The sequence below is a fragment of the Stegastes partitus genome, unplaced genomic scaffold, assembly GCF_000690725.1.
Source record: "Stegastes partitus isolate 25-593 unplaced genomic scaffold, Stegastes_partitus-1.0.2 Scaffold3652, whole genome shotgun sequence".
Lineage (NCBI taxonomy): Eukaryota > Metazoa > Chordata > Actinopteri > Pomacentridae > Stegastes > Stegastes partitus.
In genome coordinates, this window is record NW_007581383.1 from 242 (window position 1) to 15,285 (window position 15,044).

The 15,044-nt window shown below is 41.0% G+C and overlaps 2 protein-coding genes and 1 non-coding gene across 4 annotated transcripts; 2 read left to right on the forward strand and 1 right to left on the reverse strand.

Moving 5' to 3' along the window:
* Nucleotides 1–215: 215 nt before the first annotated feature.
* On the forward strand, nucleotides 216–10,533 carry LOC103376054 (guanine nucleotide-binding protein G(I)/G(S)/G(O) subunit gamma-2). Its single transcript, XM_008306402.1, has 3 exons — nucleotides 216–318; nucleotides 6,709–6,830; nucleotides 9,536–10,533. The coding sequence occupies exons 2-3, from the start codon at nucleotides 6,744–6,746 to the stop codon at nucleotides 9,662–9,664; spliced, it is 216 nt and encodes a 71-aa protein (XP_008304624.1). The 5' UTR covers nucleotides 216–318; nucleotides 6,709–6,743; the 3' UTR covers nucleotides 9,665–10,533.
* A 1,559-nt stretch (nucleotides 10,534–12,092) lies between these two features.
* Nucleotides 12,093–12,175, reverse strand: trnal-cag (transfer RNA leucine (anticodon CAG)). The gene has a single exon. It is a non-coding gene; the product is annotated as a tRNA-Leu (tRNA).
* A 180-nt stretch (nucleotides 12,176–12,355) lies between these two features.
* LOC103376055 (dual specificity protein phosphatase 23-like) lies at nucleotides 12,356–15,030 on the forward strand. 2 transcript variants are annotated; one of them, XM_008306403.1, is made up of 3 exons: nucleotides 12,356–12,407; nucleotides 13,533–13,812; nucleotides 14,621–15,030. In XM_008306403.1, exons 2-3 carry the CDS (start codon nucleotides 13,543–13,545, stop codon nucleotides 14,804–14,806), a joined length of 456 nt encoding a protein of 151 aa, XP_008304625.1. In that variant the 5' UTR covers nucleotides 12,356–12,407; nucleotides 13,533–13,542; the 3' UTR covers nucleotides 14,807–15,030. The 2 variants fall into 2 exon arrangements, with proteins under 2 accessions (XP_008304625.1, XP_008304626.1); XM_008306404.1 differs by lacking the exon at nucleotides 12,356–12,407 and adding an exon at nucleotides 12,573–12,656.
* Nucleotides 15,031–15,044: the final 14 nt, after the last annotated feature.

Here is a 15,044-nt window from a genome sequence, read left to right on the forward strand (position 1 = left end):
CTCCTCACCAGACTCTCAGTCACATTCTCGTGGCTCTTCCATCTCCCCCCGTGCAGCGTGTTGTGGTTGTTTCTCCGTCGGTGTTTTCCTGCGAGCAGAGTTTGTGAGAGCGAGCTGTGACATTCTGACACACAGTGATCAGAGCACAGAGGCTGCACACAAGCGCCTCGGCGTAATTTATCTGGAATGCAGGAATGAAAGCGTGCAGAGCTCTGATTCTCTCCCTCTTTATCTCTTCCTCCCTGTTTGCAGAGAGCGTGGCGGGACGCAAACTGCTGACTGAACTGCAGGCCGAGCGCGGAGGAGAACGTAGACGAGGTAAGTCGAAGCAACAGGGCTGCTTTCTCAACACGAGCGGTCGGTGGAGGCTCCGCAGCCGCACAGAGTTTTCGAACAACTCATGACGGCGCCTATAAAGTTGACGACAGCTGAAGGCCGCCGTCCATCCGAATGCATTATTTATCAGGATGTCACAGTTATCAGCGTCTCGTGCAGCATCTCGGGATGGTATTTCGAGCAGCTGACAGATAGGAAACGAAGGAAAAAAAGAGGATTTATGACGCAGCCGAGCGGCAGTAAAATTCTAAAAAGACTTCTAAAAAGAGACTCTGCTCATTGTTCATTGTAAAGCCTTTTAGTTGCCTTTAAGGTAGCAGCCTTTCCAGCAGGGGCATCTGCTACATGTCACCGTCATCTCCTCACCCCTCCCTCCCTTTGTAGATAAGAAAATGTCAGGGTGGCATTTTCACACACTCCAACGATAATAAGCAGGAAAGCGACTTTGTGGACACAGTGACAGCTCGGCTAAATTGCTGGTTACCTTTTCTTGTGTGTGTGTTTTCGCATGCAAATCTCTGTTTTTTCCTCAGTTTTTGCTTTTTTTTTCAAACCATGCAAGCAACGTGGCTCTCTGGTTTGTCCATTAGCATCCTAATACGCTAAATTAAGACGGTGAGAGTGGTCTTTTTTTTTTTTTTCTAAATTGAAGGTTGGGGTGTCTCGAGAGAAGGATGTTAAGTATCTCGGGATCTTGTTCATGAGTGACGGGATACTGGAGCATGAGATGGACAGAAGATTTACAACCTCATCTACTTTCCAACCCTCAGCTATGGTCGGGAGTTCCGAGTAGCGACCGAAAGAATGAAGTTATGGGTTCAGTCTTAGGGATAGTGAGAAGTTCGGACATCCGGAGGGAGACTGGAGCAGAGTCGCTGCTTATTTGCGCCCAAAGGAACCAGCTGAAGGGGTTTGGGCTTCTGATTAGCATCCTTTGAAGGTTTTCCAGGCATCTTGAACTAGGAGACCTAGACTAGACCAATAACTCCCTAAAGAGACTACATATCTCATCTGGTCTGGGAACACACCAGGTAGAACTGGAAAATGTAGGAAAGAACGTCAGTAATGCTCCACTTATCACAAACCGACAACAATAAATAGAAGAAAATGGACAGAAACCAGTAGCGATTACATTTAGTAAAACCCAGCATGTTGCTTATGAGTTTGTGCTGCTCGTGTGTCTTTCAGATAAGGAGGGTAAGGAGTTCAGACACCCTGAGGGAGATCAACGTAGAGTATCTGCTCATTTGTGTCAAAAAGAGCCAGTTGAGGTGGTTCGGCAGCTGATTAGGATCCTTTGGAGGTTCTCCATTCATTTTGAACTGATAGATGACCCAGAGCTCGCTCATGTTGCCTGGGAAATTGGGGATAGGTTGCTGCCTCAAGAGAAGGACTTTAAGTATCTCAGGATCCTCATCATGAGTGACGGGATACTGGAGCATGAGATGGACAAAAGATTTACAACCTGATCTACTTTCCAACCCTCAGCTATGGTCAAGAGTTCTGAGTAGTGACCGAAAGAATGAAGTTATGGGTTCAGTCTTAGGGATAGTGTGAGAAGTTCGGACATCCGGATGGAGACTGGAGCAGAGTCGCTGCTTGTTTGCACCCGAAGGAACCAGCTGAAAGGGGTTCGAGTAGACCCAGAACTCCCAAAACAGATTATATCTGGTCTGGGAACACACCAGGTAGAACTGGAAAATGTGGCTGGGGAAGAACGTCAGAAATGCCCTGATTACCACAAACCGACAAGAATAAAGAGAAGAAAATGGATGGAAAGTAGTAAAGATCACACTTTGTGTTGCTTGTGAGCTTCGGCTGCTCATACGTCTTTCGGATAAGGAGGGCAAAGAGTGAAGACACCCTGAGGGAGATGGGAGTAGAATAACTGTTTATTTGCATTGAAAAGAGCCAGCTGAGGTGGTCTGGAAGCTGATTAGGATCCTTTGGAGGTTCTCCATTTATTTGTAACTAGTAGAAGACCCCGGGGTAGAACTCACTAGAGGTATTACATATCTCATGTGGCTTGGAAAATTGGGGGTAGGTTGCTGCCTCAAGAGAAGGAGTTTAAGTATCTCAGGATCTTGATCACGAGTGACGGGAAAATGGATCATGAGATGGACGGAAGAAATACAACCTGAACTTCCAAAAAAAATGTTTCTGCCAGTGGGTGACTGGGTTCAGTTTTATGGGTAAGTTGGACATCCAGAGGGTGATTGGAGTAAAGTCGCTGCTTATTGGGTGGTTTGGGCATCTGGTTAGGATCCTTTAGAGGTTTTCCAGGCACATTCCAGTGGTAGGAGACCTAGACTAGACCTAGAACTCCCTGAAGGGATTCTATATCTCATCTGGCCTGGGAACGCCACAGGAGGAACTGGAAAACATTGCTAGGATGAGGAACGTCAGAAATGCCCCGCTTCGTATACTGCCACCAAAAACTGACCCCAGATAAGTGGAAAAAACGCAAAAATGGATGGAAAGTGGTAAAAATCAGCACATTGCTAATGAGAAGGTTAGCTTCTAGCTCTAAAACAAAGCCTCACAGAGTCGCTAGCATGGCTGTAGTGTCAAATGACTTTTACCAGCGTATCTGTTGGATTTGCAGGATGAAGACTTTAACCAAATGAAGGCTTACAGAATGGTCTTGTCAAACAAAATGTCGTAGAGGAGATTTAAAACAGACACAACATGTAAGAAAACCCTCAAACATCTGGTAACTGAAGGAATTTTGCAAAGGACAATTACGCAGAACACCTACAAGAAGCCAAAGAGTTCAGTGTTAGCTTCTGATGCCAAAGGTGTGGTAACGTTTCCACTGTGATTTAAACCAAAGGAAGTCTTCGCACAACTATTTCACAAGGCAGGAGAAAGTTTCAATCAGACTCCCGCTCACTGTCAACGTGCAAACGAAAGTAAGAAAAAGTGAATCTGTCCTTGGTAGTTTTCTAATCGCTTCTAGGTATTTATCGAAGACATCACCTTTTCCTCTAAACTAGGCTATTGTACCACAGTATTTTATGTTAAAAAAGAAAAAAGAAAGACCTACTTTTATTACATGCATCCCAGAAACCTTAAAGAGTGACATGTATCCCTATCAATAGTCTGCTGATAGGTCGGCCTGTTTTGTCGTCTCCCCTGAGTGTTGAAACAATATTATGGCCTTGATACGAAAGACACCGAAAACTAATTTCAACTCGTCAATCACGGCTTTGTGGTGCGTCTCTGCCCTATTTTTATTTTGGCGAGGGACTGAAGTGAGTCCTGAGATATTTATTCATAATTCACAAACACTTTTTTTTTGACGTAGGAATTTATTTACTACTTCTAAAAGTGTGGATTTCTTCACTTCTTGATTTCTTGATTTTCAAAACCAAAACTGTTTAAATCATTAATTTCACATCACGTAACAAGTTTTAAAATTCCAACACAGTAACTCTTTTCATAAAGAGCACCACTGACAACAATAGATTTTGTTCTTCGAGCTGCTATGGCCCTACAAGGCGACGTTCTCCTCCACAAGAACAGAACGACCGGGATCGCTCAGCTGCAGCGACTATAAAACATTCTGTTTACGTTTCACTGTTAATACTGTGCAGTCTGCTGGAGGTTGTGCACATAAATCCTCTTGAAAATGTCATTTCGTTTGCACTGGCGCTGTTCAGAGATGTTCCAGCTCGGTGCAGAGGAAATGCTTCAGTTTAGGGGGGGAAAAAAAAAAGGGAATTAGTTAAATACTGTAGATCGTCTTTTAATACTTTTTATTCCAGTAAATCAAAAACAGCAAAAAGAGACACTCTTGTAGTCTGTTAGCTTCCAATTTGAGTGTAGAAACACTTTTTTGTGTCTGTAAAATGGACAAAAAACTCCTTAAAAGTTCAGGTAATTTATAAATTCGTAGATCAACACATAGTTTTTATCAGCAGTCTTTCCGATTGCGTTAAATTAAACTTTATTGGCATTACAAGTACAAAAACCTCAGGTCATTTAAGTCATTTTTTGAGCAGAAAGTGTGGAAAACAAGCCGATTAAAGCTTCTTGCAGGGTTTTTTTTGCATTTTTTTCCCCATATATGCAAAATTCTGACATCACATTGAGCTCTTATGGCTTGAGATGGACATTTTCATTATTTTCTGCTGCTTTGTAGATGAAAAAATCATTACAAATAAAAAAAAAATAACTGTAGAATCATGTCACATTACTTCAGTTGGTGCTTGCAGTGTATTTGTAGGATAAACATCTCTACCTCTGGAAACTAGCACAGTTTTTTTTAAAATGGCATCTTATCACATTTTGTCACATGTAGCCAGTCGATGTGTTTACAAGCTCTTTCAAAAGCAGCCCAGCGTTAACAAATCTAATTCTTATGTAAGATAACCTGTGACTCTGTGCCGAGCTTTTAATTGTGGCAGCAGTTCACCGGCCTGATGAGCAGATGTGCCACCGCGGAGCATTAATATTCATGATGTGCTCCAGAACCTGACTGAGATCAGTGGTGACGCCACGCTGGGTCGCACCGCCGCGCAAACAGCCGGATGACGGAGGGACGATTGATCACACGCAGAGGATGAGTCTGTTTTGGAGCTGGATGCATTTAATCAGAGAGGTTTTAGGAAGCATCTGAGGACGCTAAATTATAACTCAGACGACAAAAAGTGACAAATATTAGGAAGAAATGGGCGAAAAAACATAACGAATGCAGATCTCCGACATTGAATCATCCAGTGAAGGAATATGTTTGTAAGAAAGGTGTTTGGTTGCAGGGATTTATAGAATCAAAGCTGTTTCTGAAGCATTTAAATAGTTTAAAATGTATGATCCCAAAACAGTAATCATGTGACACAGTAGGACTTTTTCAATGTGTTTGATCCCTTCAAACAAATGACGTGAAAGATTTACAGATTAGTCACGTGCAGGTACATTTATCACACCTTCACACGAATCAAGTTAGCTTCAGGAGTTCCACATCAGGCCAACAATTACAACAGATCTTTTATAAGGAGTTTGGTGTCATAATGCCAAGATCTGAAGGCCTTCGGAAACAAACGATGTGGCTATCGATGAGTCTGGCAAGGCTTTTATAGAGATCTCCAAGTGAACTAAAATCAAGCATTCCACTGTTAGAAAAATTATCTACAAGTGGCGTAGACTTCCAGCGGTTGGTCCAGGACTGTCTGAAAAAGAAACCTTTAAAAATATTCTCCATGAACCCTGAAGTTTCATTACAGGATCTGCTCGTAGCTCTGCAACTGTTCTGTCAAAGTACTACGTCTACAACTAGGAGGAGATTGTGATTTGCTGTCCAAAAAGAACATGAGAGCAAAGCTACAGTTTGTCAGTGAACATACAAGCTAAGCCTTTTGGAATAAACACAGACAACAGACATATTGGAGCAAAAACAGCTTATCAGGAGAAGAACCTCAAACTAACTGTAAAGCATGGAGGTGGAAGTATTATAGTTAACAGTCTGCAGTCATTACTTCAACAGTGAGTCAAAGCAAAGAAGGCTTGAAGATGACGTGAAGCCATCTGTCCAAAAGTTGAACCCGTGTTCGACCTTTCAGCAGGATAATGATCCTAAGCCCATGAATAAATCCACCAAGGAATGACTCCAAAAGAAGAAATGGAGGGTTATGGAATGAAAGTAAATGTCGTTTAGGGGGGATTAGAAACAGACCCTCGAACATCTTGTAGCTGAAGAAATTTAGCAGAAGACTGGTGGATAATTCTGCAAAAACATCTACAAAACATCTGCTAAAGAAGGCAATATTAGCTTCTGATAACGAAGGTGGTGTTACTTTTAAAAAACATGAAGTATGTTGATATTCGTTGTTGCGCAAATGATTGAAAAAAGCTCATTTTGCTTGTGTTTTTATTCTATACATCGGCCTTTACCTTTAGGCTCAGTATTAAAGATTTTATTAAAATGTTTTCAAATATGAAAAAAAACAGTTTTTTGACATGACTGCACATCAAATTATTGATTTATCGTCCTTCAGGTGAGACACAAACTCTGCTCTTATGTGTGACTAAGAAGTGTCAATAAGTACGTTTCCGTCAGAAAACCACCACCATCGCTGCAAAATAAGCGCTTTTATCTCAGAAACCAGCAATGTTTCTTATCCGTTTATCTATTTTAAATATAGTGCCGGACAAAGCGCCGCCCCCACACTCTCCTCCCCCCCTTTACTGTCAGGGGCTGCCTAGCAACTGACACCATAAATAATACGCTTGTGTGTGTGTGTGTGTGTGTGTGTTCACAGGCATGTGATAATAAACAGGGTATCTGTTACTAGCACTCCCCTTTGAATGCCTGTTACAGTATATGACAGGGCTCATCGCTGAACTAAGATGTCTGTCGCCGTCCTCCTGCAGACAGAGCACACCAGACCTGACCGACCACCGCGCCCATGGCGAGCAATAACACGGCCAGCATCGCACAAGCCAGGAAGCTGGTGGAGCAGCTGAAGATGGAGGCCAACATCGACAGGATAAAGGTGGGCCGGCGCGTTGAGGGTCACGTTTTACAGCCGTGGTTTTCCCTCCATTAACTTGCAGGCGTTTCGTACAGTTCCAGGCAGCTGCTGTTTTCAGTGATAGTGCCGATGATCAATGATGATCAACGTTTCATCAGCTGTTATCTATTTACTTTGTCAGATTTGATATGAACACCATATAAAGCAAGTGGGAGGAGGTCCAGTTTGCTTGTTATCTGATGTTTTTGTGGGTTTTTACATGTCAGTGAGGGCGTAGTGTTAAACTGAGGTCAGCTTAACATAAACTGTAAATGAAAAACATTTATCCTCCAACTATGATCTCAGTCATGAACTAAAACCTTTAAGCAGTAAAAATGGCCTCATAACCACCAGAATCTGTGCAATTATTCTTCTACTTTTGGACAAATCTGTGCAATATTATCACTTTTCTGTCAGTATTTCTACTCATGAAAGAATCAGTGCCATTGATACGAGGTGTGTCAGAAAACTTCCAGGATTGGTGTCACAAAAGATAGATTTCAAATCCAAACTACGAGTTTTCCCCTTCCAAGTAATCCCCCTGGAGTCTAACCCACTTCCCCAGCCTCCTCTTCACGCCGTCATGCACTCCTGGAAGGATCCTCCGCAGCTCCGTCGTCACAGCCATTTTGATGTCGTCCAAGTCTTCTAAACGGGTCCCCTGATGACCCCCTTGAGCTTGGGGAAGAGTAAACAATCCCACAGAGCCAGGTGGGGTGAGTAGGGAGGTTGCTCCAGCACAGAGATGTTCTTCTCAGCCAGGAACTGTGGGATGCTCAGGGCGTTGTGAGCAGGTGCGTTGTCATGGTGAAGCAGCCACGAGTTGTCCGGCCACAACTCTCACTGCAAACGCTGCAGGATCTCAGACGTGTTGGTTGATCGTGGTTTGAAATCTATCTTTTGTGACACCAGTCCTGGAACTTTTCTGACACACCTCATATGTTTTTATTGTTTATTGTTTATTCAACCATTTCCCTGAGGTTCTACCAAAGGGATCAATAACCTTCTATCTATCTATGTCCATCTGGACAACCTCAGCTCGTCCATATGTGTATTTTTTGTTTATAATATTCCTTCAATGTGTGCTCTGTTTACCGTTTGCTGCCGTATCAATGCAAATCACCCCACTATGGGACTAATAAAGGCTCATATCGTATAAAATGCAAATTATTTTTAACCAACTTCCTCTTGTATGAGTTTCTCCATCAGCTCAGTGTTTATTTTAGCAGCTTTAGAGGAGTGAAAGTTGCAGAATTGAGCTTTTTTACAGATGTGGTTTCCAGTCTGATTCTTGACTTCGGGAAAGTAGCTCAAAGATCCAAGAGTGGAAAACACGACATTTTATGCAAGTAGTAAAGGATAAATGATCACATGACAGCAGCTGTGGTTGCAAGTTTCAGTTTTCTTGCTTTAAAATGAAGGTTAACACAATAATTATTTTTCCTGCGTATGGTTTGTCGCTGGTGACCGAGATAAGACAAAAAAAGTTTTTTTATGCTATATTTGCTGACCTCAGTTTGACACCGTGCTCCTCGTGTTGCTAATAACGCTGATTAACATTCACAAGTGTGTCGTCCAGGACCTGGAACGTCAAACTGCAGAACTTAGAAAAGAATCATTCCATCCATCTGTCCCGGATGTGCCTGAATTTTTTCACAGCATAAGATATGGACGTGTATAAAGATATTTATGAAATTTGAGCTTGATATATTAAATACTTTCCAAGATGATATTTTTAAAAACTCACTTTAAGCATGTTTTTTGAATGTTTGAACGTCAAAAACTCAGAAACTATTAAAGTGAAAACAGTGAGAATTTCAAGATTTTATCTTCAATAGTTCCTGAGTTTCAACTCTGAAGATACTTAAAGAAAAAACTAAAAGTTGGTCAACGGGCGATCTAAAAAATATGTCCACAGTTTATGATTTTAAAGAAAGTTTCAAGCAGTTTCAAGTCCAGCAGAAGATGATTTGAGATGGAATAAAGTGTGTGTGTTTCTCCTACTATGATAAAAAATGCAATATGTCTGCTGTAAAGAAAACGTCTGCTCAGACTTGATATTTGATGCTGTTTGTTATGAGACAGCAAATGACATGAATCAGTGTTTTAATGTCCATTTACCATCCCTCACATCTGTATTTGGTTTAAACCACTGACCATGGCTCCAACTTTTCTCAGCATTTTAAAAAGAGCAGGTTTGGTGAAATGAAATGGTACTTTGGTTTGATTATTAGGTGGTTATTAAAACGAGACACGTAGAATAAAGTGATTTTGATGATTTTAATCTTGGATTTGGTTACTTTTCTCAGTGGAACACGTGATTTGTTCTGTTTTTAGAGTTTGCTGCTCTGATAAATGGTACAATTTGGATGATTTTTTAAAAAAACGCTTAAGACCTGAGCTCTGAGTTTAAACATTAAAACAAAAAAATTACAGCTGTGGCCATATAACCCAAGTTGTGATGTCTATGCATGTGGACACCAGGGCTTAAGAGGTTAAAGATAACATGCATTTTAAACCACAAACAAAGTTAAGTGAGTATTTACTTTGTGGCTGTGGTACATGTTTACTGTACAAACTTGGAGCAGCACAGGCTCTTCTCATCTCTCTCTGAAGGGAAATTAAAACCTTGTCTTTGTCCGTCGGCATGTACTCATAGATACGTGTGTGTTTGTGTGTGATCGCAGGTGTCCAAAGCGGCGGCGGACCTGATGTCGTACTGCGAAGCTCACGCCAAAGAGGACCCTCTGCTATCGCCGGTTCCAGCGTCAGAGAACCCGTTCAGGGAGAAGAAGTTCTTCTGTGCCATCCTGTAAACTTCAGCATGGCCCTTCAGCAGCCTGCTCGGTGTGACACTTTGAACGTGGACGTTCAAAATACGTAGAAATCTTCTAGTAGGAGGGCACGGCGATTATTGCCCCCTTTGTCGAACGGCACCTAAAGAGTGCACAAATTAAAACCACAGAGTTAACATGTAACCATTACAGGGGTTGTGATTGCTTTTTTTGAGGGGTGTGCGGCATGTTGAGGGGCTTTTAGATGACACTAAAGGGATGATGATGATGATGATGATGATGATGATGATGATGATGTGACGTGTGATGATAACCACCCAGAGAACTGATGGACAACCAGTCAAGTCTTCAGGTTGTGATGTGTACAAACAAACAAACAAACAAACAAAAAAAATAGATAAAATAAAAAAATATTTTGTGGTTCTTTTGGGACTTCCAGATGTTCTGTTAAATGGTTTGTGGTCGGCTCGAGCACCGTAGGACAGCAAACAAAAGTACGCCTACCACTAGACGCCACCTGATTATTGGAATGTTTTTTAAGTTGTTGTTTATTTTGTGTTTCTTCCGACTTGACCTAGATATCTTTCTATAACTGTACGTGAAGTCTCTCTCTCTCTCTCTCTCTTTTTTTTTACACCAACAGGTTAGTGAAAGCTTTTTTAATGGGATGTTTGAAACATTCGACTCTGTGACTCTATTTACACCTTTACCTTTCTGAAAAATCAGTCTCTGTGTATCGACATCTTATCTGGCAAATGTGATGCAGTTTGTCTCCTTCAGATACGAACCCTCTTTCTACTCTTTGTATAAAATGACTAGCAAGTAAACTGTGCTGTGCTGTGAGTTCTGAATGTTTGTGTTTGTATCATTAACTATTGCATGAAAATGGACAAACGGTCTTCTTCTCTCTTTTCCTTTCATGTGGAGATTGTATGGAACAGGGGCAGCCTCGATCTGGAAGTGAAAAAAAGAAATATTAAAACAAGAAATGATTCAATGCAGACTCAACAAGGACATCTCTACAGTATAAAGAACACCGGGGACAGATTCAAAACGGCATTTTCACAATCTTACAGTAATTAGATGTTTACTGTAGCTGCAGAAGGGATCAAACTTTTTGTGTCGATTGTTTGAAGTCGTAAATACAAACTAAACACCAGTTTAAATCTTTAGAAATCAGCCTGACATTATCGCCTCTGCATGTTCTGCTCAAACTTTCATACCTTTATCTTACCGTACTGGCATGCAAATACCATTTTTACACTTTTTAAAATTGTTGTTTGTGCCATTTTTGGCATCTCAAACTTTAGACAGTTTTAAATCAATGTTGAAAAGTGCTTGGTTTCCCATTCTAGGTTTCTAAAAATGGCTGCAGCAGTGCATCGAGCAGTTAATAATCAACTGCCCAAGCATTTGTTTTCACTATTTATAAAGAGCGTTGCCCCCTAGAGGTACTTGAACGCAACTGTGTGGAGGACGCGTACTTTCCAAATATCATTTGGTATTTTAAATGTATGCAGGAGCAAAAATATAAATGCAGCATGCAACATTTTGTTCAGTTCTATGGGAATACGTATTTGTTGTTCCAACACTCGGCATCTCGACGGAACAAATGTCATGAAACAACCAAGTACGCCCTGTATTGTAGTGATAATGACTGAGAGTCCAAATCACAAGTCAGTAACAAGTCACACATCTGCCACACTTTGAATTAAAGCTGCGCTTCGGTGCTGGTTTGCAGAACACCGTCCAATTCTTCCTGAAGGACTCGGGGAGGTTGACAGACCTTATTAGGGGACAGGGTCATGTTATCGGACATCAAGAGCTGTGCCAAACTTCTTCTTAAAAGACAAATTGTGGACCTTTAAGTGTCTGGCCATGACTCGCCCAACATGCCAACAGCCTTGAATCATTTGAATAAAGCTGCACTTTTAGGTTGCATTCTCCGGTAGCCAGCAAAGGTCGTGTCTGTATCCTGGTCATGCTACCAGCCCTGTAAAGCCACACCTGATGATGGTGTGAAATATCTCAATGGTTGAGGATTCATCACCAGTTGAGTACCTGAATATTAGTTTGTGCACAGTTGGATAAATTGAACCCTTTTCGAACAACTAAAATTAGATTTTTAACTTCTTTTTTTTTTTTTTTAATCTAAAAAGAAAACCATTTGCATTCTGCGTTTGTATTATTCCTCCTTTTAAATGTTAAATAAGAATTATTAGGCAGTAGCAAGAGCCTGTCAATTTAGACTTGCTGTGCCCAACAATGAGCACCATCACCCCAGTGGAAAACAAGTATTTTTGTTGATTGACCTAAACACACAACCATATTATAATAATAGTGGAAGGCACAATAATAATAATATCAGGAATGAACCAGAATTTTAAAACCATTTATTTGATTCATGTGCCATAGACTGAAAAACATGCAGGGTGTAAAAAAAGGTTTATGTCAGAAGTGGGATTCGAACCCACGCCTCCAGGGGAGACTGCGACCTGAACGCAGCGCCTTAGACCGCTCGGCCATCCTGACTTGTTTATATGCTCTCCCAGGCTGTCTTATGTACCATATCACCACAGACATATTATTTTTAAGATGATTTAGTTTTGTAGATATGATGTAAAAAAAGAAAAATACATGCGAAAATATGAATGAATGACGTTCGCTAAAACAACCATTCATCCGAACATGCTGTTCCGGGGTCATGAGGGTCTCCTGTCTGTCTGCTAACCACCACCAGTTGGCTAACTTTCCACCACTTGAAGTAAGTTGATTTTGCTTCACAGAATCTGATTTGCAATGACAGCTGTTATCCATCAAAGGCTGATGGATTGGCTGACACTGCCACACCTCAACGTGCAACAGACTCCAGCCTGCCTCGGTTATATAACATCTATACGTTGCTTTACTGTCGTAGTTAGCACGTCGAAGTAGCTAGCTAGTTAGCAGCTAGCTTAACCAACCAGCTAGGTGGCAGCGCGGTTTGACGAGAGCCTCAGAAAAATATTTATAGGTAATATGTGAGGTACTAATATTATTATTGCTGGTAATAGAGAGGAAATGAATGTTTATAGTCAAGCTGGCTCGCATTAGCAACGTTTACGAAGCTGCTAAAAGGCTGCTAGGTTAGTTTGTGTGTACATTAACTGAGCTAGGTGCTACCTTCATGTCTTGTTTTCTAACATTTCTATTAAACAGTGTGGTTTTTGGTGAGGCCTGCAGTGTTGTAACACCGAGCCTGTGTCTTGTTGCGTTGAAATATTTACTGCTGTCAAACTCAAGCTTCAGTGAACCGTCGAGTCTAACCTGTGGTGCTGTGCTAATGTTTACCAGACTAACACACTGACACTGTGAGACACTCCTGCTCATGTGTGTCTGTTTTTTACACCTTCCCACAGCTCTTAGATGCTTTGTTTGCATTATTAAACAAGGTCATATTTGCTGAAAATGCTGAGTACAAGATGCAAAACTCTAATTTATTATCAGTGTCTCCTGACTAAGCCACAGCTCCATGAACTTTGTGGTGCTTAAAAATGCAGGAACTGTCTATATTTTGTCTTTTTTGTTGTCTTATTAAGCTTATTGTTGCTTTTATTGTTTTATTAGTAGTTAATAATATTGAAATAATCCATTTTGTAAGTGTGGCCTGTTATGATCTTCTATTAACTTTATCTTAATTTTGCTTTACTTTGTTTTTCCTTTCTGTTAACTATTATTTTGCCTTCTATGTATCCTGCTTTTATATTGTCTGTCAAAACCCTTGTCTCTAAAAGTAAGTCTATCATTAGAACTATTTCCTGATCCCTTTATATATTTCCTAAATCCACCTGTGCTTTATCTAGAGATGTTGTATGAAACTGACTTCTCCGTCTCTGTTTCCTCTCCCCAGTTCGACACCCATGGCCTCCTCTGCTCCACACAACTTCTCCTGGGTGGAATCCGGCAAACTGGCCGGCCTGGCGTTGCCCAAGATGACATGTGAATACCAGTACCTGCTGGACAATGGCATCAAACACCTGGTTTGCCTGTGTGAGAGGAAGCCACCTTACTACGACTCGTGTCCAGAGCTGCAGCTTCACCACATCAAGATAGTCGACTTCACTCCTCCTTCACCGAGTCAGATCGACAGATTCCTCTCCATCGTGGAAGAAGCCAACTCTAAGGGGGAGGTAGGATCTCAGATACCGGCCAGCTGTGTTTGATGGATGTTTATGTAGTATTTTCAGAACTCTCCAGGGGTTGCACAGCACTGTAACCTAAAACATCTGGCATCAAGTTTACTTGACATTCACGAAAGCCCTGAAGCAGTAGCAGGGAAGGAAATATTTCACAACCTCCCTCCAAAGTCCACAAGAGGAAAAGCTTTAAAATAATTTATCATGATGGGATCTGATATACGTACATTTTACATTATTTGTGTCGTTTTTAAAGGATTTCTGATTTTAAAGGTTCCTCTTTAAAACAAAAAGCATTTCAACAAAGTTATTGTGTTGGAGTTGGTGGTTTTCTATATTTTGACAGCAAATATTTTATAATGTATATCAGTTATCTGTCTCCCTGATTACTAATAATTAGCATCACTGTCAGTCCTACAAAAACACATCAGTGAACCTCTAGTTAGAACACTAGCCTGCATACTATTTGTGCAACTTTCACAGAAGCTGTCAGCACCAAGATCTGCACAAAGCTCACCTGGTTGTATTTGTTTCTGACATAATTTTGTCTGACAATTATTTTTCCCATTTACAAATTCATCAATTGTCCCATAAAATGAGAGAAAATACGTCTCATGGTTTCTTGTTTGGTCTCATTAACAGTCTAAAGACCAAACACATTCAGCTAGCACACAGTTATGACATGAGAATGATTTCAGCTCTGTTTGTAAAGACAAATGCAAATATCTGTCTCCTCACTGCAGGATGTTTGCTTTGCTACAGTTGACTGAAGCAAATATATGCGGTCCTTGTTTGTCGTCAGGGCGTGGGAGTTCACTGTATGCACGGTCACGGGAGAACGGGGACCATGCTGGCCTGCTACCTGGTGAAGACGAAGAAGATTTCAGGGATCGACGCGATCAACGAGATCCGCAGACTGAGGCGAGGTTCCATTGAAACTCACGAACAAGAGAAAGCAGTGGTGCAGTTTTATCAGCGCACAAAGTAACTTTAATGGAAGGAAGTTTAGCAACATACAGCAACGATTTATACAGTAAATAAGCATAAAATAATATTAACTATTACTAAATTAAAAGTTTATTATCTGGAAAATATGAAAAACAATGTTTAAACTGTTGACAAATCTCCAAAAATGATTTTAACAGACAATACTGATCTTGAAATGACTAAGTCACACATTTCTACCATAAATGCATTCTCCTGCTGCCTTTTCGTGTGGTGCTGTA